The 23,864-nt window shown below is 39.3% G+C and overlaps 1 protein-coding gene across 1 annotated transcript in view; it reads right to left on the bottom strand.

Moving 5' to 3' along the window:
- Positions 1-23,864, bottom strand: part of BRWD1 (bromodomain and WD repeat domain containing 1) — a 122,439-nt gene that overhangs the window by 58,789 nt on the left and 39,786 nt on the right. Inside the window, exons 10-19 of the mRNA XM_042956021.1 lie at positions 22,497-22,567; positions 20,608-20,708; positions 19,576-19,616; positions 18,642-18,740; positions 15,156-15,306; positions 14,766-14,900; positions 9,667-9,795; positions 8,997-9,222; positions 2,954-3,139; positions 351-534 (exon numbers count right to left, since the gene is read on the bottom strand). Coding sequence (XP_042811955.1) covers positions 351-534; positions 2,954-3,139; positions 8,997-9,222; positions 9,667-9,795; positions 14,766-14,900; positions 15,156-15,306; positions 18,642-18,740; positions 19,576-19,616; positions 20,608-20,708; positions 22,497-22,567 — 1,323 coding nt within the window. The remainder of the gene's footprint in view (positions 1-350; positions 535-2,953; positions 3,140-8,996; positions 9,223-9,666; positions 9,796-14,765; positions 14,901-15,155; positions 15,307-18,641; positions 18,741-19,575; positions 19,617-20,607; positions 20,709-22,496; positions 22,568-23,864) is intronic.

Genomic DNA, 23,864 nt, shown 5'->3' with positions numbered 1-23,864 from the left:
TAGATAGATAGATAGATAGATAGATAGATAGATCTTTTAGGCATATTTTTAAACAAAATTATATACCTGGGATTTATTTCAAAATAACACTAAAGGGACAAAAGCAGGTATTTGTAAAGATGGAACAGGAATACGAAAAACAATTTACAAAAAAGTAACCACAGTAAAAACTTCAAGAACAATTTCAACATTTTCCTACCACAAGTAAACCAGATTCCAACCCATTACTAAAATATACTTATGTGATTACTTACACCACTAATGGGGTTAAAAAAAAAAAAAAGTGTAAATAACCACATAGATATATTTTTGTAAAAAGAAACAATATTAAGAGATATCCTAAAACAAACCTAAATATGCCTAGTGGTACCTCTGGTACAACCACTCTTCGTTTCCAAGCCTGCAGGTCACGCTCAGTAGCAATCTGACTGCGTGGAGCATTCTGATGCATCTGACGAACACCTTCCACTTGTCCGCTACGACGCAGACCAATATTTGGAGGGGACTGGATGTCTAAGCTCAGTCTTCTAAAACCTACAAAAAAGAAACGCCAAAACTGATTCCAAGAGACATTTCAGTCTAATATGCATTTAACACATAATAAGCATATACACTCCACCCAGTAAGACACAAACCAAAAATAAAGATACAAACCAAAACTACAAATCCAAAACACTTTGTCAGAAAGTATCCTAATGAGACAAGATCAATATACAGAACACAGAACAAACATCTATTCACTTCAATTTCCATTACTAGACTTTCTGGAATTTTTTAATGCATAGATATTTTCTATTATAATGCTATATTTGCATTCGTAAAACCCTTCCTTGCCTTTTTCAGAACCATACACTAAAAACACATCTTTTTGGAAAAATTAGCATTGCAGAGAGCCTCCTCAAACTGTGGTGGCTCTATAACAAGAGATCGAACAACATTACCTGTGACTTTAAGAGATAATCTGAGCCACTCAGGCAGGCTAGCTGCCAGAGTGGATATCAAAACTTCAACAAAATGCAGAGCAGGGCAATGCTGGCCGCACCTGAATTAGAGCTAAGAGAGTGGATGACAAGGCAACACAGACAACAAGGCTTAGTGAGCCCTAAACCTGTGCAGAGCTGATTAGGTGGGCCACAGGAGACAGGGCAACCTCTCACAAGCTGGAAGTCAGCTGGATGGAGGACGGAGACCAGCGTGGTGGCAGGTGTCCCAGGTAAAGTGCTTGTTTTCTTAAAACACTGGAGGAAGGGACTTCTGCTATTAATGCAACAGAGAAACTGGGGGCTGTATCCTTGCCTGCAGGAGGCTATAACATTCTTCTTCACCTCTGCCAGCTCTCCTTGCCCAGGGCAAAATCCACGTGGCTAAACACACCCCTGCCTTCTTCTAGCTACAACATTCTGTTTACCGATCAAATGTGAACCAATTTGCATTGCACGACACACCATACTCTGCCTAAAAGGCAAAGTGATAGTGTAAATTCAAACATTTACATTAAAACGAACTGCCATTTAAGAAACATGTTTTGAATTCAGAACCAACAATAAATCCTAAATCTGAATGCTCGAGTAATACTATTATTCTCCAACACTGTGAAGAAAACATATGCACAGGGTCTCCTATCATCACATGAGAACTAACTCAAGTGGTCATAAACAGATTCATTACAAAGACTGTTATTCCGCACCGTGGAGTACCATGATGCTACGAAAATGGATGAGGAAGCGCTATGAGTGGATGTGGAGTGATTTCTAGAATATATCATCGAGGAGAAAAAGCAAAGCTGAGAAGAATGCATATGCATCAACTGTGCGGTATTCCTGCCTAAAATATTTAACCTGCCTGTTGGAGAATTTTTCTTTTACGTAGACAGGAAGAAACATTTGGCAAAAATGATACTGAAATTTGTGGCCAAGTAACCCATGCAGGTGTGACACAGCAGGGATGATTTTTGTGGTACTCAAGGCTTCTCTAACGTTCCACAGGCATTTATCTTCCCCAGAAGGAGTTTCCATTTGCTGAACAACTGCCTGCTCCTCGACAGGAGTTCCCCCACTGAGGAACTATATTACTACTATATGCCAGTCTCAAGAACTTTGCCCTACAAATTCATTTCAAGCCTTCCGATTCCAGAAGAAACATCTAGTGCTCTACCCAACTAATTTTTTTTTAATTAAAAGTATTATTTATTTTCTGAATATTTATTTTTGGGAGACAGAGAGACAGAGCGTAAGCAGGGGAGGGGCAGAGAGAGGGGAGACCCAGAATCCGAAGCAGGCTCCGGGCTCTGAGCTGTCAGCACAGAGCCTGATGTGGGGCTCCAACCCACGAAGCGTAGGATCATGACCTGGGTCAAAGTCGGACGCTTCACCGACTGAGCCACCCAGGCACCCCGTTAATTAAAAGTATTTAAAGGGAAACCTACAACTGTAATTTTCCCTTTAAAAAAAAAAAATATGGGGTGCCTGGGTGGCTCAGTCGGTTGGGCGTCCGACTTCGGCTCAGGTCATGATCTCACAGTCTGTGGGTTCGAGCCCCACGTCGGGCTCTGTGCTGACAGCTCAGAGCCTGGAGCCTGTTTCAGATTCTGTGTCTCCCTCTTTCTCTGACCCTCCCCTGTTCATGCTCTCTCTCTCTCTCTGTCTCAAAAATAAATAAATGTTAAAAAAAATATATATATATTTTGTTCTTTACTCATTTAATATAATTTTGTAAATACTCTTATTTAGGAGCAAAAAAAAAGTTTCAATAAACTTCGAAGTACTTGAAAATCCAACGTCCATTTGCTGGCACATCAACTTTACAAAAGCCTAGTGAAGTCCCCTCCAGGCTACTGCTACCTAAGCTGTAAAAGCACACTGCTGAAAATTTTTCACTGCATGTACCGGACAGTGACTTCATTTCCTCTTAGATTTCAGTCATGTTAAGACGCAACAGCTCTCATCTATCCTACCTCTTCGGGGTGTTTCTTCCCCACTGGGAAGTCCACTTGGAACGGTATCGTGATCTGCTCCCAGTCTCTGATCCTGCTGCTGCTGTAACTGTCTTATCATCCCATCCAGAACACTGGACTCGGGGCTGCGTTCACCATTATCATTGGTTTGGAGGCTTATAATTTGTTCAATCACCTCTCCATCACCTGTAAATTCAATGAATGAATACAAAATCATAATATACACGAACAGGAAAACAAACTCAGTAGAGTGCAATTAAAGTTATCATTAGCAATTCTCAGATTTCTTTTCAAAAATAAGCAGTTAAAGATATCCTATATATTTATAACTAATTGAGACAGACGAAAGACTCAAAACAAACAAAACCCTTCTTTATACCCAACAGCACAAAAACCTCCATAGAGCCTCTGAAACCCCTGAAGTGAGCAAACAGAAACACGCTTCTGTAGAAGCTTTATTTTGCTGTTTCACACTAAAGCTACCCTACCCTCACCTTATAGAAGATAGGTTTCATTAAACTCTCATTTGCAAGGTCTCTGACAAGACCAGAGCAACAATGTGTGATTTCTCCTCTACTCTCTTAATAAAACAAAAAGAGGGGCGCCTGGGTGGCTCAGTCGGTTAAGCGGCCGACTTCGGCTCAGGTCATGATCTCGTGGTCCGTGAGTTCAAGCTCCACGTCAGGCTCTGTGCTGACAGCTCAGAGCCTGGAGCCTGTTTCCGATTCTGTGTCTCCCTCTTTCTCTCTCTGACCCTCCCCCGTTCATGCTCTGTCTCTCTCTGTCTCAAAAATCAAGAAAGGTTAAAAAAAATTTTTTTTTAACAAAACGAAAAGAGTAATACTATTCAACAAACTGCAGCTATACTACACCTGCCTCTCCCACTAAGCTGAAGGTGCTCCTTTAGGTGCTGTTTTATGCTTTTAGCAGAGCCAGTACACGTGATTCTTCAACTACAAAATCAGATTTTTTTCAGTGTCTTTGCTTCTCTATTTTTTTCTCTTTTTTTATGTTTTTATTTATTTTTGAGAGAGAGACAGAGCACAAGCAGGGGAGGGGCAGAGACAGAGGGAGACACAGAATCCGGAGCAGGCTCCAGTCTCTGAGCTGTCAGCACAGAGCCCAATGAGGGGCTCAAACCCGTGAAACGGGAGATCATGACCTGAGCCGAAGTTGGAGGCTCAACTGACGAGCCACCCGGACGCCCCTTTGCTTGTTTATTTTTCACCTAACAGGTTCAGTTAGTATCAATGGATAAAAAGTGTCAGATGGTTGTGGGATCTGGCAATTTATTTGCATCCTACTACCTGAGTTAGATTCCCTTATATCTCGTGGATAACATCTCCATTTACCATGGCAATCAATAAAGAACTTACAGGAGTTAAATATCATAACTAGGACTGTCTTAAAACCACTAACATTTTTTAATAGTTTCAAAACATGAGCTAGAAAGCAAAAAGAGGAGCCCTAATCTAAAAAGATAAAAAGATTTTAATTTGAATTGGGAACAAAGATTCCTAAGACCACAACACGGAACCAAAGGGAAAACAGTAGAAAAGGAGACTTCTAGTCCTCTCCTCCTCCCTGCAAAATCCCATAGTCTATATAACTTTTCTTTCACAGCACAGAATATTTATATATAACTTGGCAAATATCATCAGAATAACTGTTTCTAGCTGGCATAATGCTATTCAAACACTGAAATATTAACATGAAGGCTTATGTGCTACAGGAACTGCCCTCCCACTGGAAAGTACAACAACCCTGGAAAAACAAGGGCTTTCAGAAACTGGACAACAGATATACAGGACTGTAATCCCCAAGAGAAGATAAACAATGGAGTCTAGCCTTTTGATTACTCCGGGGAACAGCCTCGAAGCAGCTTCCAGAAGAGGAAACCCAAACAGTATCCAGAGGTCTCACTGAGTGAAGGAGACAGAGATCAGAGCTTGGGAGCAGAGGGAAAGACAACAATACGCAGGGCTGAACACCAGAGAAGAATGAATTCTACAGAAAGCTCAGAGATGTACAGTGAGGTTCAATCGATTATTTGACTAAATAATGATATGTGTACACACTGGGTAAAACTCTACCATACTAGGGGAAAAAACATGAAAAAGCAGTATCCCAAAAAATTCCCAGAGCTCTCACTGAGCTGGAAATAGTCCATGTTCCCAACAGCCTGAATAAAGAAACTTCAGAATATACAGAATTGTTTAATGCATACTTCCAATTTTATTTTTTTTTCTTTTTTTTTTTTTTTTTTTATTTATTTTTGGGACAGAGAGAGACAGAGCATGAACGGGGGAGGGGCAGAGAGAGAGGGAGACACAGAATCGGAAACAGGCTCCAGGCTCCGAGCCATCAGCCCAGAGCCTGACGCGGGGCTCGAACTCACGGACCGCGAGATCGTGACCTGGCTGAAGTCGGACGCTTAACCGACTGCGCCACCCAGGCGCCCCATACTTCCAATTTTAAAACTCAGAATATTTAAACGTGTGTTCAACACAATGAAGAATACAATGACTGCTAGTGCTTTGGTGCCAGAAGTTTTACACACCATTGCCTGGGTATCATCAGTGCAAATGTCAACACTATAAAAAAAGGTAACTGATATTTCCATATTATTATGAAAATAGTTGTGAACTTGAAGACCCCACAAAAAAGGTCATGGATAAAACTACAGGTCTGCAAATCACACACTGGCAATTCTTGTCCTACAGCAACCACTAAAAATAACTAAAACAAACAAGTATTGCCAGTAAGCCATTAATTAGTGAAGATAATATGAAATACTAAAAAGTAATCAATTTCAAACAAGGCAGGAAAAAAAGAATGGCATAAAGAACAGAAAGGATAAAGAGAAAAAAACAGCAAAATGGTAGAGAATTAACCCTGACCATGCTAATAGTTATATTAAACGTAAATGGTCTACATTTTTCAATTAACAGGTAGGTTGTCAGATTGCATTGGTGCCTACAGGAAATCGGTTTTAATATAAAGAAACAAACTGGCTATAAAAACTGAAAAGACACACCATGACAATACTAATCAAAATTGGTTGGATTAGTATATTGATACAAAACAAAGAAATAGGGGCGCCTGGGTGGCTCAGTCAGTTGAGCATCTGACTCTTGATTTCAACTTAGGTCATGATCCCATGGTTCATGGGTTTGAGCCCCTATCAGGCTCTGTACTGACAGTGTGGATCCTGCTTGCGATTCTCTCTCTCCCTCTCTCTCTGTCCCTCCCTGGCTCATGAGCGCACGTGCGCTCTCTCTCTCTCTCTCTCTCTCTCTCTCAAAATAAATAAATAAACATTAAAAACAAAACCAGAAACAAAAAAATAGTCTTCAAAAGAAGAAATACTACCAAGGAAAAAGGAACAATTCATAATGATAAAGGAATTAATTCACCAAGAGGACAATCTGAAATGTGTCTGCACCTAATAAAAGAACTTTAAAATATATATAAAATAGAACCAAACAGAGAAATAAGACAAACCCACACGACAGATATTTTAGCACTCCTTATTAATAACCCCGAATGGAAAAAAGTCACGTCTGTCAAATGTTAGTAAAGGGATAAGTGAGGGTATATGCATACAGTGGTGTACTATCAACAAACAGGAACAAACAACTGATATGTGCAACAACAAAAATGAATCTCAAAAGCACCATGCTGGGCCGCCTAGGTGGCTCAGTCAGTTGAGCAGTTGAGCATCAGAATCTTGATTTCCACTCAGGTCATGATACCAGGGTTGTGGCATTGAGCCCTGTGTCAGGCTCCATGCTAAGCTTGGAGCCTGCTTAAGATACTCTCTTCCCCCTCTCTCTCTGCCCCTTCCCCACTCACATGCACACATTCTCTCTCCCCACCCCAAAAATATTAATAATAATAATGATAATAAAGATAAAATTTTTAAATTAAAAAATTTTTTTACATTTGTTTATTTTTGAGAGAGAGATCGTGCACAAGTGGGAGAGGGGCAGAGAGAGAAAGAGACAGAGAATCCAAAGCAGGTGCCAGGCTCTGAGCTGTCAGCACAGAGCCTGACGAGGGGCTTGAACTCACAAACCGTGAGATCGTGACCTGAGCCGGACACTAGACCGAGGCACCCAGGCACCTCAAATTTTAAAAATTTTTAAAAAGGCACCATGCTGGGGTGCCTGGGTGGCTCAGTCGGTTTCGTGTCCGACTTCGGCTCAGGTCACGATTTCATGAGTTCAAGCTCTGCACTGGGCTCTGTGCTGACAGCTTAGAGCCTGGAGCCTGCTTTGGATTCTGTGTCTGCCTCGCTCTCTGCCCCTACCTCACTCATGCTCTCTCTCTCTCTCAAAAATAAACATTAAAAAAAAAAATGGCGGGGTGGGGGTGCCTGGGTGGCTCAGTCGGGCAAGCGTCCAACTTCAGCTCAGGTCATGATCTCACAGTTCCTGAGTTCAAGCTCCGCATCGGGCTCTGGGCTGACAGCTCAGAGCCTGGAGCCTGCTTTGGATTCTGTGTCTCCCTCTCTCTCTGCCCCTCCCCCCTCATGCTCTGTCTCTCTCTCCCTCAAAATAAATATTAAAAAAAATTGTTTTTTTTAATTTTTAAAAAGGCACCATGCTAAATTAAAGAAGCCAGATACAAAAGATTTCATATCACACAATTCCATTTATATAAAATTCCTTAAAAAGACAAAATTAAAGTGACAAAATAGAACAGTCATTACAAAGGACCAGAAGGCTCTAAATAAGTCCAACAGAACTTTTGGGGACCCTGATTGTAGTGGTGGTTACGTGACTGGTTAACATCTGCCAAAACTCACTTGACTTGTACACTTGAAATTGGTGAATTTTATTGTATGTAAACTATACTTCAATTAAACTAACAAAAAATAAACATTTGAAACAGTAAACATATAGTGATCTACATTAAGTCTTAGCCTTAACTATAACTGGTGATTAACTTTTAGTAAATCAATCCTCATCCAAACAAAACATAAGCATTTTTTTCTTTGCTTAATAACATCTGTATGGAGACACTGCTGGGAACAGATACAAAAAAAAAAAAAAACAAAACAAAATAAAAACTCTGCCCTTGATGAGGACAGGCAAAGTACAAGATGGGACTCAAACATCTTGTGCCAGAAAGTAAGGAAGTGTTCAAGGGACTCAGAAAGGGAACAACACTCAGCCTGAGACTCTGACACTCAAATCTAAAATTAATATGAACAACAAAATAATGGCCGTTATGGATTATAACCCATTATATAACAACCCCTAAGTCCATATTAAACCTTAACGAACTACGTAAATATATAAAAGGAAGGCTAATAAAAATGTAGATGCAATGACGACAGAGTTAGGAAACAACCATTCTGCAACCTTCATAACAACAACTGATTCAGGCAGAAACCATCAGTGGATCCTAAAACTTACGGGTAAAGTTTAGTACGGACCTGATTATTTGTCTCCTATCTCCCCACACATTTCTTCTTTATAGTGGAGAAAGTGCACTCGGCAGGCACCACCTTAACCAAGTTTTCAAAGACAACATTACCCCAACATTTGGACAAAACACAATCAGAAGCAAGCATCCTGACGTGATGCTCCAGGAAGGCTGCAACATCATTTATTCTATTCTGTATTCTGCCAAAAACTGTACAACCTGAACGTTATCAATGACAAATTTAATGCGCAGTCCCATACTGAAATCCCCATCAGGGGAGAACAGTAAAAGCTTTAAGACATATTAGAATAGCAGACAGAATTGGATTACAGACAACAGATTTGTGTATCAGTGTTAAATATCCTGCTTTTGGTAACTCTCTATGGTTACATATGAGAATACCTGTGTTCTCAGAAAACACATATTGACAATTTAGAGATAAATGAACATGCAGTCCACAACTTAAGTCTCAAATGGTTAAAAACAATTATATGTATCTAGAGATAGAATGATAAAATATTACAAAATAGTAACTTGTGAATCTGAAAGTACATGTGTTCTGTATACTATTTTTTACATTAAAAAAAAAAAAAAAAGACTTTGCACTTACTTGTTGCCACATAGCCTAGCTGTGGAACCAAATGTTCATCTGCGGAATTTTCTCGGCCTGGCACTAATCTCTGATACTTAGTTGGATGAGGATTTCCATCGACATCTACCAAGAACGGTGGAGGCATAAGGTGAGGAGCCTGCTGAGTTTGCTCATCTAAGACATAATTATTAGAATCTCTAATCAGTGGTCGATAGTCAGTATGGAAGAACATCTGATCAGGGATCTGAAAAAAGAAGTTTACAGATTGACATTTTGGGGTTTATATATGTTAAAGAATACAAATATTAAACATTTATAATCTGAAAAACCGATTTATAATTGGAAACCAAATCAATACACCTAACCCATTTTCAAAATATCATAACTACTTATTTTACTACTATAAGAAAGTATTAAGAATGACCTTTTCAAGACACACCAAAAAACGGACTCTTGATATAGAGAACAAATAGATAATTACCAGAGGGGAGGTGGGCGGGGGATGAGGGAAGTAAGTGAATGGGATTAAGAGTCCACTTCTCTTGATGAGTACGGAACAGACAGAACTGCTGAGTCACTACTCTGTGTACCTGAAGCTAATGTAGCCGACACTGTATGTTAACTACACTGCAATGAAAACATTTTTTAAGTGGTTAAAAATGCTGCCAAAAAATAAAAAATAAAAGACCTTTTCATATGGCTTGCTGCATCCAAACCCAAATATCAGAAGGTGTCCGTGAGAATCTGTACAGGCAAAATGCTGTCCATCCTGTGAAAATTTACAGTCAAAAACAGCTCCGTGTCCTTGTCCTTCAATCTAGGAAGCAGAGAGAAAAGGTTATAACCAATTCTGTATAAGCGCTTTTGCTTTATCAACTGTTTGCATGCCAATTTCCTGCTACAAACACATCACTTCTCAAAGAAAATCTTTAAAAACAAATTTTGCATTAAGCACATGTATTTTCAGAAAATAAAATTCACTTCTGATTCCACTAGCCTAGAAAAATATCTCAAAAGGTATTCCAAGGAGTTCTCAAAATGACAGAATGAAAGATCATAAGCCAATTCGAAGTAAAGGCTTTAATAGAAGTGAAAATGACAAGCAATTTCATAAACTTCTGTTTCAATACATAGCAAAAGGCTACTAATAACCCACAAGATAAATGATTAAAGATCAATGAAGTACGGTATTCATGAACTAAAATCAGTACTTCTCTGGAGTTTAAACTTTCCCCTAAGATGTCTGACCACTGTATGCAAAAGTGTAATCCTACCAAGTCACAAAGGTGCACATATAAATGCCTAAACCTATTTCATTTCAAACTACCACAAATTTCAGGAAGGATGCTCCAATTACATCATGAATGTTGCCTTAGACTGCCTTTTTTTTTTTTTTTTTTTTTTAACGTTTATTTATTTTTGAGACAGAGAGAGACAGAGCATGAACGGGGGAGGGTCACAGAGAGAGGGAGACACAGAATCTGAAACAGGCTCCAGGCTGTGAGCCGTCAGCACAGAGCCCGACGCGGGGCTCGAACCCACGGACCGTGAGATCATGACCTGAGCCGAAGTCGGACGCTTAACCGACCGAGCCACCCAGGTGCCCCAGCCTTAGACTGCTTTTAAATTTTTATTCTTGCTTGGGCTCACAGCCTGGAGCCTGTTTCAGATTCTGTGTCTCCCTCTCTCTGTGACCCTCCCCCGTTCATGCTCTGTCTCTCTCTGTCTCAAAAATAAATAAACGTTAAAAAAAAAAAAATTAAAAAAATAAAAATTAAAAAAAAATAAATTTTTATTCTTGCTCTTCAACTGTAATTATATTAGGTTAGCAATACCAATTTATAGTTAGATGAGTTGTTTCACTGACAGCATATCGCTATTGCATGCATGGTTGTCATCTGAGCCTGTAACTTTCTAATAAGTAAACTTTATGCCAGGTTTGATCAGTGTTGGAAGATGAACCATCCACCCACTAACTGCCAAAACAAACTTACACCATGCCCAAATACCTGCTTGAAAATCAGAAGCACTTTACAACTGCTATACCACGCACAAATGGGCACCGATTAACAAACTTAAAAATTAAGTTCCTGGGCTATTTAGGGCACTGCCCTATTATGTATCCACATAATACATATACAAATTTGTGTTGTCTCCTAACATAAAAAGGAACAAATGGTATATAAATACTTTTCTATTAATTTTTTGTGAAAACACAGGAATAGAGATTCACCCACACAGTCCTTCGAGGAGACACCTCTACAGCCCAACCCACACCCTGGCACCACTTCCCATCGTGGCCTGGAACCTCCAAGTCTAAGTAGAGGTAGGGACCCCTGGCTTATAGGTCAAAGATGTTGGCAGCTACTCTCCTGTCATACACGGAGACCTAAGTGCACCAAAAGTTTTGCTAAGGTACCTGCTGAAAAGGAAGTTTTCCTGAGCAGGCCAACCTATCTAAGCAGAGTAAGCCAGACTTGGGTTTCTACCCGTAGTTGGAAGAATCCTCCAGGGATTCCTGACAAAATGCAACCTGCATTTTGCAATTCAATGCAATTCAATTGCACAGCAATTCAATGTCACATTAAAGATTATTATCTATCTCATGAAATCTTGTAATGTCAGTAATTTACAATCCTAAGTAATCTAACAGAGAATTGGGAGCTCTCAGCTGAGCAGTGAAGGTAAGAAGAACTCTGTATACACAGCAAAGTCTGGGTGTCTCACCAAAAGTAAGATCATTGTTGCGCACTTGAGACTTCTTTGGCTCACAAATTGTTTAGCTTATATTCTGCTTAAAACCTGAATTAATGTAGTTTTCTGTTCTGATGAGTTAAATGCAGGGAGTAATGTTTTTTGGGTTTTTTTTTTTTTTAAATCTTTATTTATTTTTGAGAGAGAGACAGCATGTGAGCAGGGGAAGAACAGAGAGAGAGGGAGACACAGAATCTGAAGCAGGCTCCAGGCTCTGAGCTGTCAGCACAGAGCCTGACGTGGGGCTCGAACTCACAAACTGAGATCATGGCCTGAGCCGAAGTCAGACACTCAACCGACTGAGCCACCCAGGTGCCCCTCAGGGAGTAATGTTCTTAATGAGTTTTAAAGAATAATTAAGAAAATAGAGCCACCTATAAATTTTAAGACCACAGAAAAACTGCTGGAAAGACTTATTTTTCCAATAATTCAAACCCACAGAGATGTAATTTTCAGAGATGCCTAGTAACACATGTTCAGTTTGACCATACTATTTGAGTTTTTTAAGTGCATTTTATGGTAATAAATATAATAATGCATATAACTGTTTGTCAAGAATTATCCAAAATAAACATACTGAAATAAAATTTTAAGGTTAAAAAACACAAAACACATGGACTCAGATGGCCTTCAATCAAAGGTCTAAGAACCACTCATCTATCTACCCTGCTACTAGACTGCCTCCAAAATGAATTACAATTTGAACTGAAACTCAATATGAATTGTACAGTAATTTTATAAAACATCTCACATGTGTATCAGTCAATAGTCTTAACAACACAGAAACTCTTTTACACAATAACTCCCTCAGAATTTACCCTAAGGAAATAATCACGGATCTACATAAGCAGCCATGGACCGAGATATTCAAAAACCACTTAAACACTCAACAACAGTTAAGTTCACTACATATGGAACTTTCTGAGAAAGGCTGAAGTTAGAGTCAAAAATACAACTGCAAATTCTTTAAATACATTTAAGATTTTGGAAAACATTCTATGTAAAATGAAAAAAGACTACAAAACTATGCAAGAATGCCAACTAATAAATATGGAAAGAATAATGCCATTAAAAACCATCACTCGGGGGCGCCAGGGTGGCTCAGTCGGTTGAGCGTCTGACTTCGGCTCAGGTCATGATCTCTCGGTCCATGAGTTCGAGCCCCGCATCGGGCTCTGTGCTGACAGCTCAGAGCCTGGAGCCTACTTCAGATTCTGTGTCTCCCTCTCTCTCTCTCTACCCCTCCCTTGCTCGCACTCTGTCTCTGTCTCTCGAAAATAAATAAATGTAAAAAACAAAACACCATCACTCATGGTGTGGCTATTCCTGCAGGACCCCGGACAGCCTTACTGATCTAAGGGTCCTCACTCACCCTCAACAACTGAACCAGTTTTCACTATTCACAATGAGGAAAGCACAGCCTGTTCATCATCTGTTTACTGACTCGTTTATGCATTTGTTCATGCTAACGTTACTCAGAGTCTGGTAAGAGCAACGGATATTTGGTGAATTAATTATTTCTGTTCAGGGATTCACAATACTTATTTTCATGTTCCAAATCACGTAGTAACTTGCCATGGTTTCTCCTAATCCAATAAATGTTATGTTGGTTATATTAAAAAAAAAAATAGCACTGGATACTAATGTTTGTAAGTGAAAATTTAATGAGGAATAGGATATTTACAGAGTCCCAAAATACCTCCTGAAAAAATAAGTTTAATAGTTACAAAGAGGAAAAACAACTATTTTATAGTGGGGAAACCTGGCAACTACCACCTTACCAAATATTTAAAATTATCACCACCAAGGGGCGCCTGAGCAGCTCAGTCAGTTGAGTGTCTGACTTAGGCTCAGGTCATGATCTCATGGTTTGTGGGTTCGAGCTCAGCGTTGGGCTCTGTGCTGACAGCTCAGAGCCTAGAGCCTGCTTTGGATTCTGTGTCTTCCTCTCTCTGCCCCTCCCCGACTTGTGTTCTGTCTCTCTCAAAAATGAATAAATGTTAAAAAAAAAAAACAAAACTTTTTTTAATTATCACCACCAAAAAGACGTATTAACAGAATCAAATCATGAAGAAACATCAGACAAAAAAATAGATGTTCTGTAACATTACTTGCCTGTACTCATCAAAAAAGTTAAAACGTGGGAAATAGAAAAAAAGAAGAATTGTTGAAGAATAAAGAAATCTAGAAATAGGGGCACCTGGGTGGCTCAGTCAGTTGAGCATCCAACTTTGGCTCAGGTCATGATTTCACAGCTTATGAGTTCCAGCCCCGCACTGGGCTCTGTGCTAACAGCTCAGAGCCTGGAGCCTGCTTTGGATTCTGTGTCTCCCTCTCTCTCTCTGTCCCTCCCCCACTCATGCTCTGTCTCTCAAAAATAAACATTAAAAAAAAAAGTTTAAAAACAAAAAGAAACCTAGAAACATACAGCCACTTAATATAATTCATGATCCTGAACTATTTAAACACTGTTTCAAGGGGCAAAATATAACTAAAAAGACATTACTAGGACAACTGATAAAATTTGAATATGGATTACATAATGCTACTTTAACAATGTTAAATTTGCTGGTTTTGGTAACTATCTTGTGGTTGTAGATGAGAAATTCTAAAAAATATGTAATAGGATCCTAATTTGGTTTTAGAATATTCCATATGCAAAAAGAAAAAAGGCTGGAAAAACCCAACAATGTTTGTGATTTCCTAGATGACTTTACTATTATTTTTACTACAAAGTATTCAATAAATTTAGTGAAAAAGTTATATACAATGAACGTAACTTTGCCAATTTAAACAAATTCAAACACATTCACACATATAGACAGCTAAATTAATAGCTTTTGAAAATCTTTCCTTCATGTGACCCAGTTACACAGTGTAAATACATATGGCTGTCAGATATTTATTAGTCTTTAAGTATCCTGACTGCTAGAAATATAAACTGCCGAAACACACAGATCAGTTTCTGGCCAACCATCACAATCCAGACACGTGAAAGCAATGCAAGCATACGTGAAGATAGACCTCGCTTACCATATTAAAATAATGTTTCATCTTGGTGCCTTTTGTAATATCCCATATAAATATGCTGCCATCGTGTCCTGCAGATAACATAATTCTGGAATCAAAGGGATGCGTCTCCAAGACAAAGACTTCATCAGCATGTCCCTTTATTCAACAAAATCATATAGTTAAGGAGAGTTCGCAAGCTTGAACTTTCAAATTAAAAACCCGTATTGCCGTAGTACGTAAGGGCTTTTAAAAATGTGTTAATGACAGTGATTTATATATTAGTATAAACACAAATTTCTACTCATTTAATAATATCAATGGAACATACTGTGTATTAATTTTAGACTTTCAAAAATCAAATTACAGTTCAAAAAAAATCTTGATTTGTTATATTGTATAAAAACTATTTACCAGTAAGTTATGAAGCAGCTGTCCAGTGTAAGAATTCCACACTTTAAGGACATGATCATTCACGGCTGTGACAACAATGCTATCATTCTGATTCCAAGCTATCATTGTTACTTTGGGTTTCATAAACCTTTCCTCTTCCAAAGATAAGTCCCTATGAAAAAACACACAATGTGTAAATTCATTTGGATGGTACAATCAATACGAAAATAGCAAAAAGTAATCTAGTTCATGTATATACATCATCATATGTCTGATACACATCTGACCCACAGCAGATTATCTATAAACAGATTATGGCAAAAATGGGACAGGGAGGGGATGATTTAGAAACAGTTGAGTCTGAATGAAGGCAGATGTTAGGACACCACCACCGCTCATAAAGGCAAAGCTTTTTCTCTCTCCCCCTTTTCTATTATTCCCTTCCCTGACATCAAGCCCTATCAGCAATAAAGTTGTTTCTCTCTCCAGAGAAGATGACAACACATTTTAGGAAAACAGAAAGAAGGAAAGCATCTTCACATCCCCAGCACCTAGAAAAGTGCCTGACATACAGATATTCAATCTGTTGAACTGTACATAAAACTGTACTCATGCTTTTACAGTGCCCTACAGGCGGTTCCTACAGGCTCTCTTGGCAAGAAAGGCCTGGACACAAACACCTGCAATGATTTGCAGCCTTTATGAACATGACATGCAAAGTCTCTCTGTAAAATATACTCGTAATACACAGAGATAGGGTAAGGCCTAGCTGCGTTTGAAATCAGAGAATACATCCCAAGAAATTATAAACATAACATTTTTTTTAGTTTTTTTTTTTTCATTTACATCCAAATTAGTTAGCATACAGTGCAACAATGATTTCAAGGGTAGACTCCTTAATTCCCCTTACCCATTTAGCCCACCGCCCCTCCCACAACCCCTCCAGCAACCCTCAGTTTGTTCTCCATATTTAAGAGTCTCTTATGTTTTGTACCCCTCTGTTTTTATATTATTTTTGCTTCCGTTCCCTTGTGCTCATCTGTTTTGTCTCTTAAAGTCCTCATGAGTGAAGTCATATGATGTTTATCTTTCTCTAATTTCACTTAGCAGAAAACCCTCCAGTTCCATCCACGTAGTTGCAAATGGCAAGGTTTCATCCTTTTTGATTGCCAAGTAATACTCCATTGTATATATACACCACATCTTCTTTATCCATTCATCCACTGATGGACATTTGGGCTCTTTCCATACTTCGGCTACTGTCAATAGTGCTGCTCTAAACATGGGGGTGCATGTGTCCCTTCGAAACAGCACACCTGTATCACTTGGATAAATGCCTAGTAGTGCAATTGCTGGGTCGTAGGGCAGTTCTTTTTTTAGCTTTTTGAGGAACCTCCATACTGTTTTCCAGAGTGGTTGCACCAGCTTGCATTCCCACCAGTAGTGCAAAAGAGATCCTCTTTCTCCACATCCTCGCCAACATCTGTTGTGCCTGAGTTGTTCATGTTAGCCATTCTGACAGGTATAAAGTGGTATCTCATTGTGGTTTTGATTTGTATTTCCCTGATGATGAGTGATGCTGACCATTTTTTCATATGTCGGATGGCCATCTGGATGTCGTCTTCTTTGGAGAAGTGTCTATTCGTGTCGTCTGCCCATTTCTTCACTGGATTATTTGTCTTTTGGGTGTTGAGTTGGAGAAGTTCTTTATAAATTTTAGATACTAGCCCTTTATCTTATATGGCACTTGCAAATATCTTCTCCCATTCTGTCGGTTGCCTTTTAGTTTTGCTGACTGTTTCCTTTGCTGTGCAGAAGCTTTTTACTTTGATGATCCCAGTAGTGCATTTTTGCTTTTGTTTCCCTTGCCTCTGGAGACGAGTAAGAAGTTGCTGCAGCCGAGGTCAAAGAGGTTTTTACCTGCTTTCTCCTCAAGGATTCTGATGGCTTCCTGTCTTACAGTTGGGCCTTTCATCCATTTTGAGTTTCTTTTTGTGTATGGTGTAAGAAAGTGGTCCAGGTTCACTGTTCTGCATGTTGTTATCCAGTTTTCCCAGCACCACTTGCTGAAGAGGCTGTCTTTATTCCATTGGATATTGTTTCCTACTTTGTCAAAGCTTAGTTGGCCATACCTTTGTGGGTCCATTTCTGGGTTCTCTATTCTGTTCCAATGATCTGAGTGTCTGTTCTTGTGCCACAAACATACATTGTAATTAAAGAAAACCACCATAAGAATATGGAAGAAGTATCCCATAGTATCTGTCTATATAAGCACAATGGAACACAGACAAGAGAATAATCCTAACTAGATTGGTTAGGGAAAAGTGTAACATAAGAGGCAAAATGGAGTAAAGGCAAAGACTCCATGCTTCACTTTATTTTTTAAGTTTATTTATTTATTTTAAGGTGGGGGGGGGGGGAGGCAGAGAGAGAGGAAAAGAGAGAATCCCAAGCAGGCTCTGCGCTGTCAGCACAGAGCCTGATGCCAAGCTTGATCCCATGAACCATGAGATCAGGACCTGAGCAGAAACCAAGAATGGGACGCTCAACCGAGCCACCCAGGCTCCCCATCCATGCTTCACTTTAAACTAAAAGGCATTCACCTGTTAATAGCTTTGAACCAACAGACATTTTGTCCTTCACCAAGTTGATCACCCAAGATTAGAACACTAAAACGAATATACCCATTAATTCTTACATACAGAAAACTCTGTTTTTCAAGACTGGAAAGAGGTAAAACTTTAAATGAGAAAAGACAATTCCCACCATGGGGGGGATTTCAGGCAAAGTGCTCTCCAAGGCAACAAGAAAACTGAGCAGTTTTCTGTCTCAGTAAAACTTTCTGTATTGAAGTTTTTACACCGATGTTCGTATTTTGCTTAATAAAATAATTTTTCATAGGTGAGTGTGATTTCAAATTATCCTCTTAATAGTGAAATAACCTTCACTATTTCAACCAATCAAGGACTAACAGTATTCACTCCCACACTAAGGTGCTTTTGAGTATCCAGATGGATCATTTTTCAATCATGGTAATGGTGTGATTTGTTTGTGAACAAGGATTATCAGATTTCCAGTACATCTTGCTTCCATTCCCTACCACAGATCATTTCACAAAAATGTTAATATCTCATTTATTTTGAAACCAAATTAGAACTGTTTGAGACACAGAAGAGAATGAGTTAATTTCCCCTACAATTCCTAAAAATAAAGCAGACATGAGGATTTCCAAAGGACTAAATGTGAAACATGTCTCAGAAAAACTGATAAAACCTTTGACATGGCTACCCTACAGCAGGCAGTGTACTAGAAACATAAATGTAAGGATCAACTCTTTGGGAAAAATGAGATTTACATATCTTATGTATCTATCAGATATGCAGGAAGTAGCCATTCATTTAGATCACTGCTCTTGCTAACAGGAAGTGGCTCCAATCCCCTGAACACAGCAGTCAACCACCAGGGAGAGAAGGACCAAGTAATTACAATGCACCTGCTTCCACTTACCCTGAGACTCTGGTCGCCATATCCAGTAAAATGCTTCTCCATTCCAACTGCTCGAATCTCCAAATCCGTGCTGTTCCGTCTCTGCTACCACTTAAGAACCTTAAAATATTCAGAAAAAGATCTTATGCTCACAAACATGCCACTAAGAACTACAGATAAAATCACAAGCCAGAACACTTTTAATGTAGCTATTCTGACTGCAAGTAAATGCAGAGGTGTTATCTCAAAGACAGGGATTCAGAGCTTATCTGAATGGGAAAAATTGGTTTGCTGTAATTTGCCTGGCCCTATGGAGTTAATGCACATCTCAAACTCATTCAATAGCTTGTCAAATAGATGGAGTTTTGAGGAGACAATGTGCAAGAAGTACCTGGACAAGGAAAAATAACTAGGAAGAATTAAAGGTGTGTGTGTGGGAAAATCAGTAAGAGCAAAAGCTCCATTTTAGCATCTTTACACTCAAGCTAATTCACGTTGGCCACTATGTAAAAATACGTCAATCTTTTAACAAGTATTAAAAACTGCAGTTTAGGAAAGGCACCTGAAAGACACTTGGGACCGTAAGAGAGTATATAATTTAAGTGACAATTCGGTCACATGACACATCACAGTGGTTGATTAGAAGAGATTTTTTTTAACTACTCAAACATCAGGAATTTTATTATCTTTACATCTAATTTTCCTGCAAATCAAACATTTAGCCAATAGTGAGTTAAGGAAAGCTACTTTTGGTCATAGGAGCTGGTAGAAGCTACAATTCTAAACACTTGCATTTAATGTGTCCCTCCCCGCCCCCCCACAGACACATTTCATTCAATTCATACGATTACTACTAAGTACCTGCAATTTGCAAGGCAATGTATTAGCTGCACTACTATGCAGCACAGTATGTTTGCCTAAAAACCCACTCACAAACACAAAAACCCTTACTCACCGATCACCATTGTTACAAAATTGGATGCTATCAACTTTATCCTAAAGGGGGGGAGGGGGGCACAAAACAAACAGAAAAGTGATCAACCCTCTCATTTGTAAACAAAGCAAAAAAAAAACCCCTCCATTTTAGAGCTAAAAACACATCTGGTTTAGCACAAGAACGAGAATCTGTGCGCTTAGCTTCATCACTCAAACACGTATCTTACATTTAGGTGCAAAAACCTAACGTGAATCTAACGAGACTATTAAAAAAAGAAGACTTCATTCTAAATTTAAAACTGTATTTACAATGAATTACATCTGTGTAAAAATTCACATGTGGAAAGTGATCAAAACATAAAGGTTTTAACAGCTGAAAACAAGTCCTATTCACTTTGATGATTATTTAGGTTCAAAATGTTTTTCCCTTTAAAGTAATCTGGATCTGTTTATCAAATAACTTCACAGAACTTCCTACGGGAAAAAAAGATAACCTGACCACTGACCAGTATTCTAGAATCCTGAGAGCTATCTATCTTACTATACATTAATAAAAGAGCATTCTGATTTAATTAGTGTGATTAAGAGGAGTAGTCCCCTTGAAACTAACCCCACCCAAACTGTCACTTAAAGCTGAAATAACCACCACAAAATATTAGCACTGTCACATACTTGTCAGTAATATCCTTCACCTTTATACATGTAATCCCTCCTATATCTAAAATTAAAATCAAGAACAATTCGTTAGCAATATTTGACCATGTACCAACAGGAATATTAACGATTGGGGCGCCTGGGTGGGTGGCTCAGTCGGCTAAGCGTCCGACTTCAGCTCACATCACGATCTTGCAGTTCGTGGGTTCAAGCCCCACGTCAGGCTCTGTGCTGACAGCTCAGAACCTGGAGCCTGTTTCAGATTCTGTGTCTCCCTCTCTCTCTGACCCTCCCCCGTTCATGCTCTCTGTCTCAAAAATAAATAAACGTTAAAAAAAAATTTTTTTAAAGGAATATTAACAATTAATCTACAGAACTTTATAACATGAGCACTTACCGTGTGGCTTTCAAGTTCCGCGATTTTTTCAGGTGCTTCAAAACCCAAAAAATACATTCTGATTACATGATCAGTACTACCTGTGGCTAAAAACATACCACCTGCAATAAAAACGTCAAGGTTAAAAAACTTGGGTTTGTAACAAATATCCAAACAAACCAAATCTCTGTATCAAATTAAGCAAAATCTCTTATTCCAAAACTGTTTATCTCAATAGATCCATTTTATAACTCATTACATAAAAACTTTAAAATTAATATAATGCAGAGCGATGTTGCAATTTATAATAAAAAATACATACTGGGTCTTCATCCCTATTTCTGGCACAGAGCTCCTAAAACCCTTGGAATTTCCTAAGTGACAACACTGATAAAAGTATCTTGATATTCATAACAAACCCATTTCAACCACACCAGAGCTCACATTAACAAAGTTCACATTAATGGGGGGTGCTGACTGCCAGAAGTACCAACCGTGTGATCAGAGGGCTCCCCTGACCTCCGAGAAGTGGGGGGGAGAGGGAGTTGAATCGATCACAAATGATTTAATCAACTGTACCTATGTAATAGAGCCTCCATAAAAACCCAAAAGGAAAAAGTTCAGAAAGCTTCCAGGTTGGTGAACACGTGAAGATTTGGGGACGTGTGGCATGCCTAGAGAGTGCCCCATCCCACACACTTTATCCTCTGTGTCTCTTCCATTTGGCTGTTCCTGAATTATATCCTGTTATAATAAGCTGGAAATCTAGTAAGTAAAATGTTTGGGTTCTGTGAGCTGTTCTAGCAGAATAATCAGACCCAAGGAGGGTGTTGTGGGAACCTCCGATCTTTAGCCCATGAGTCTGAGCACAGGTGACAACATGATCTGGGACAGGGGGAGTCTTGTAGGACTGAGCTCTTCACCCGTGGGATCTCACACTATTCTTTAGGTAGATAGTGTCAGAACGGTACTGAACGAACTGTAGGACACCCAGCTGCTGCTAGATACAGAATTGTTTGGTGGTGTTGAAAACAAAACAAAACAAAACAAAAAACACATAAATCAGATGGGACGTTAATTTAAAAAGTAATTCAACCCGGAAATATTCACTATCTCCCACTGCCTTACAAACTCTGGGCAATGACCCTATGTGCTACTAGTCTAAAGATGACTGACAAAAGGGGCTCTGCTTTCGAAAGAACCTCACATACCCACACCTCGCTTCAGAATACAAGTTCACTCATTCAAGTTTCCAGACTCATTGGGGGAAGTCTTTGACGTCGCCTAAAAAGAAAAACTACTACCCAAGTTCACTGTGTACGAAAAGAAAATGCGGAAATGATTTAACCAGGATGTGTGGAAAACAAATTCAAACTATCAAAGTACACAGTGCAGCCTGTTAAAGAGAATCAGTTTTGGTGTATCTCACCACGGACACATGGATGCCTTAAGCCTCCTTCTGCCAGCTTGTCTATCACAGACTCTGATGGCCATTAAAAATCAGAGAGTGGCAGGGGCACCTGGGTGGCTCAGTCAGTTAAGCGGCCGACTTTGGCTCAGGTCACGATCTCGCAGACTGTGAGTTCGAGCCCCGCATCGGGCTCTGTGCTGACAGCTCAGAGCCTGGAGCCTGTTTCAGATTCTGTGTCTCCCGCTCTCTGACCCTCCCCCATTCATGCTCTGTCTCTCTCGGTCTCAAAAATCAATAAACGTTTAAAAAAAAAAAAAAAAAAATCAGAGAGTGGCAGAATGGGACAGTGAAAGACAAGAAAAAAGTTAATTAAATAAACATCATAGATTAAACCTAAGTCATCTACTATTCATCTGAGAAAGGCTCTAAGCAATACTGTGGCCATTCAATAAAGGCTAAAATAAAACTAAGAAAAAAAGAATGACTAAAGTTATCTTACCAACACTAAAAGAAGAACAAAGCATCTGAACACCTGGTCTAGGCTTCTCCGTGAACTTCAAGGGACGTGGACTTGAAAAGAAGAAGATGTCGTTTTAGAACTCATTAGTTTAACACATTAACAGGGTTCAGAATACTGGTTTGAATCTAGCACATTTAAATAGTATGACCTTATTTATGAAGCACCTCACAGTATGTCAAGTATCTCTGCATATAATATTACAGCTGGATGGGTTCTGGAAGACTGTTCAATCCCTATGTTCACAAGAACGCTACCGCACAGCAAGAGCAGACCTACCAGCCCCAGTCTTGTAGCTGAGGGGACTAAAACCCAGAATGCAAGTGAACCCGCCATCAAGGCTGTAGGACAGGGAACACAACCACCAGGGGACAGCGCCACTCGGCAGAAACAGTGCAAGCCCCAGTGTAACTTTGCATTTTTATCGGAGCCACGTTAAATGTAAAAAGATTAGTTTTCTTTCATTTAACCCAATATATCCAAAATATCACATCGATATTAATAAAAACATTAATGAGAACTTTAGATTCTGTTCATATCACATCTCTGAAATCTTCCAGAACATACGGCACACATACTGTATCTCTTCACCAAAGACACCGGATCTGTATTCAGATTTCATAAAACCTTAATTCACATACTCAAGTTGTTTGAAATACGCTTAAAGGTTTTATAATACCTGAATCAAGTATCAGGTTTTAAACTGAAATTAATAATTCAGCTCCTCGATTGCACCAGACACACGTGAAGTGCTCACCAGTCATATGAGGCTGGCGGGTACTGTCCTGGACAGCACAGATCTACAACCCAGGTCTTCTGACTCTTAAGTAATCCTGCCTAAATTTCTGACTACATGTCCAATTATACACTTCTAACATTTTTCAAGATGTTCATATGATCTCACTTTTTTCCCCCATAGAATGTGCCCTCTAAGATAGAAGAACTTGATTCTTTTATCTATCCAACCATCCAAACAGTACATTGCAAACAGTAAACAGTCAATAAGGCACTAATGCTGTAAATAGTAAAAAGTAAAAAGGCAACCACAATACACAACTTCACTTTATAATCAGACTTCATCTCATTAGACTAAACTGTAACATTAGAAAAAGAAAACTTGGGGCGCCTGGGTGGCTCAGTCCGTTGAGCGTCCGACTTCAGCTCAGGTCCTGATCTCACAATTCGTGGGTTCGAGCCCCGCATCAGGCTCTGTGCTGATGGCTCGGAGCCTGCTTCGGAGTGTGTGTGAGTGTGTGTGTGTGTGTGTGTGTGTGTGTGTGTGTGTGTGTTTCTCTCCCCCGCACTTGCACACACACACGCACTCTCTCTCTCAAAAATGAATAAACGTTA

The sequence above is a fragment of the Panthera leo genome, chromosome C2 (assembly GCF_018350215.1).
Source record: "Panthera leo isolate Ple1 chromosome C2, P.leo_Ple1_pat1.1, whole genome shotgun sequence".
Taxonomy (NCBI): domain Eukaryota; kingdom Metazoa; phylum Chordata; class Mammalia; order Carnivora; family Felidae; genus Panthera; species Panthera leo.
This window is presented reverse-complemented; position numbering and strand designations above follow the sequence as displayed.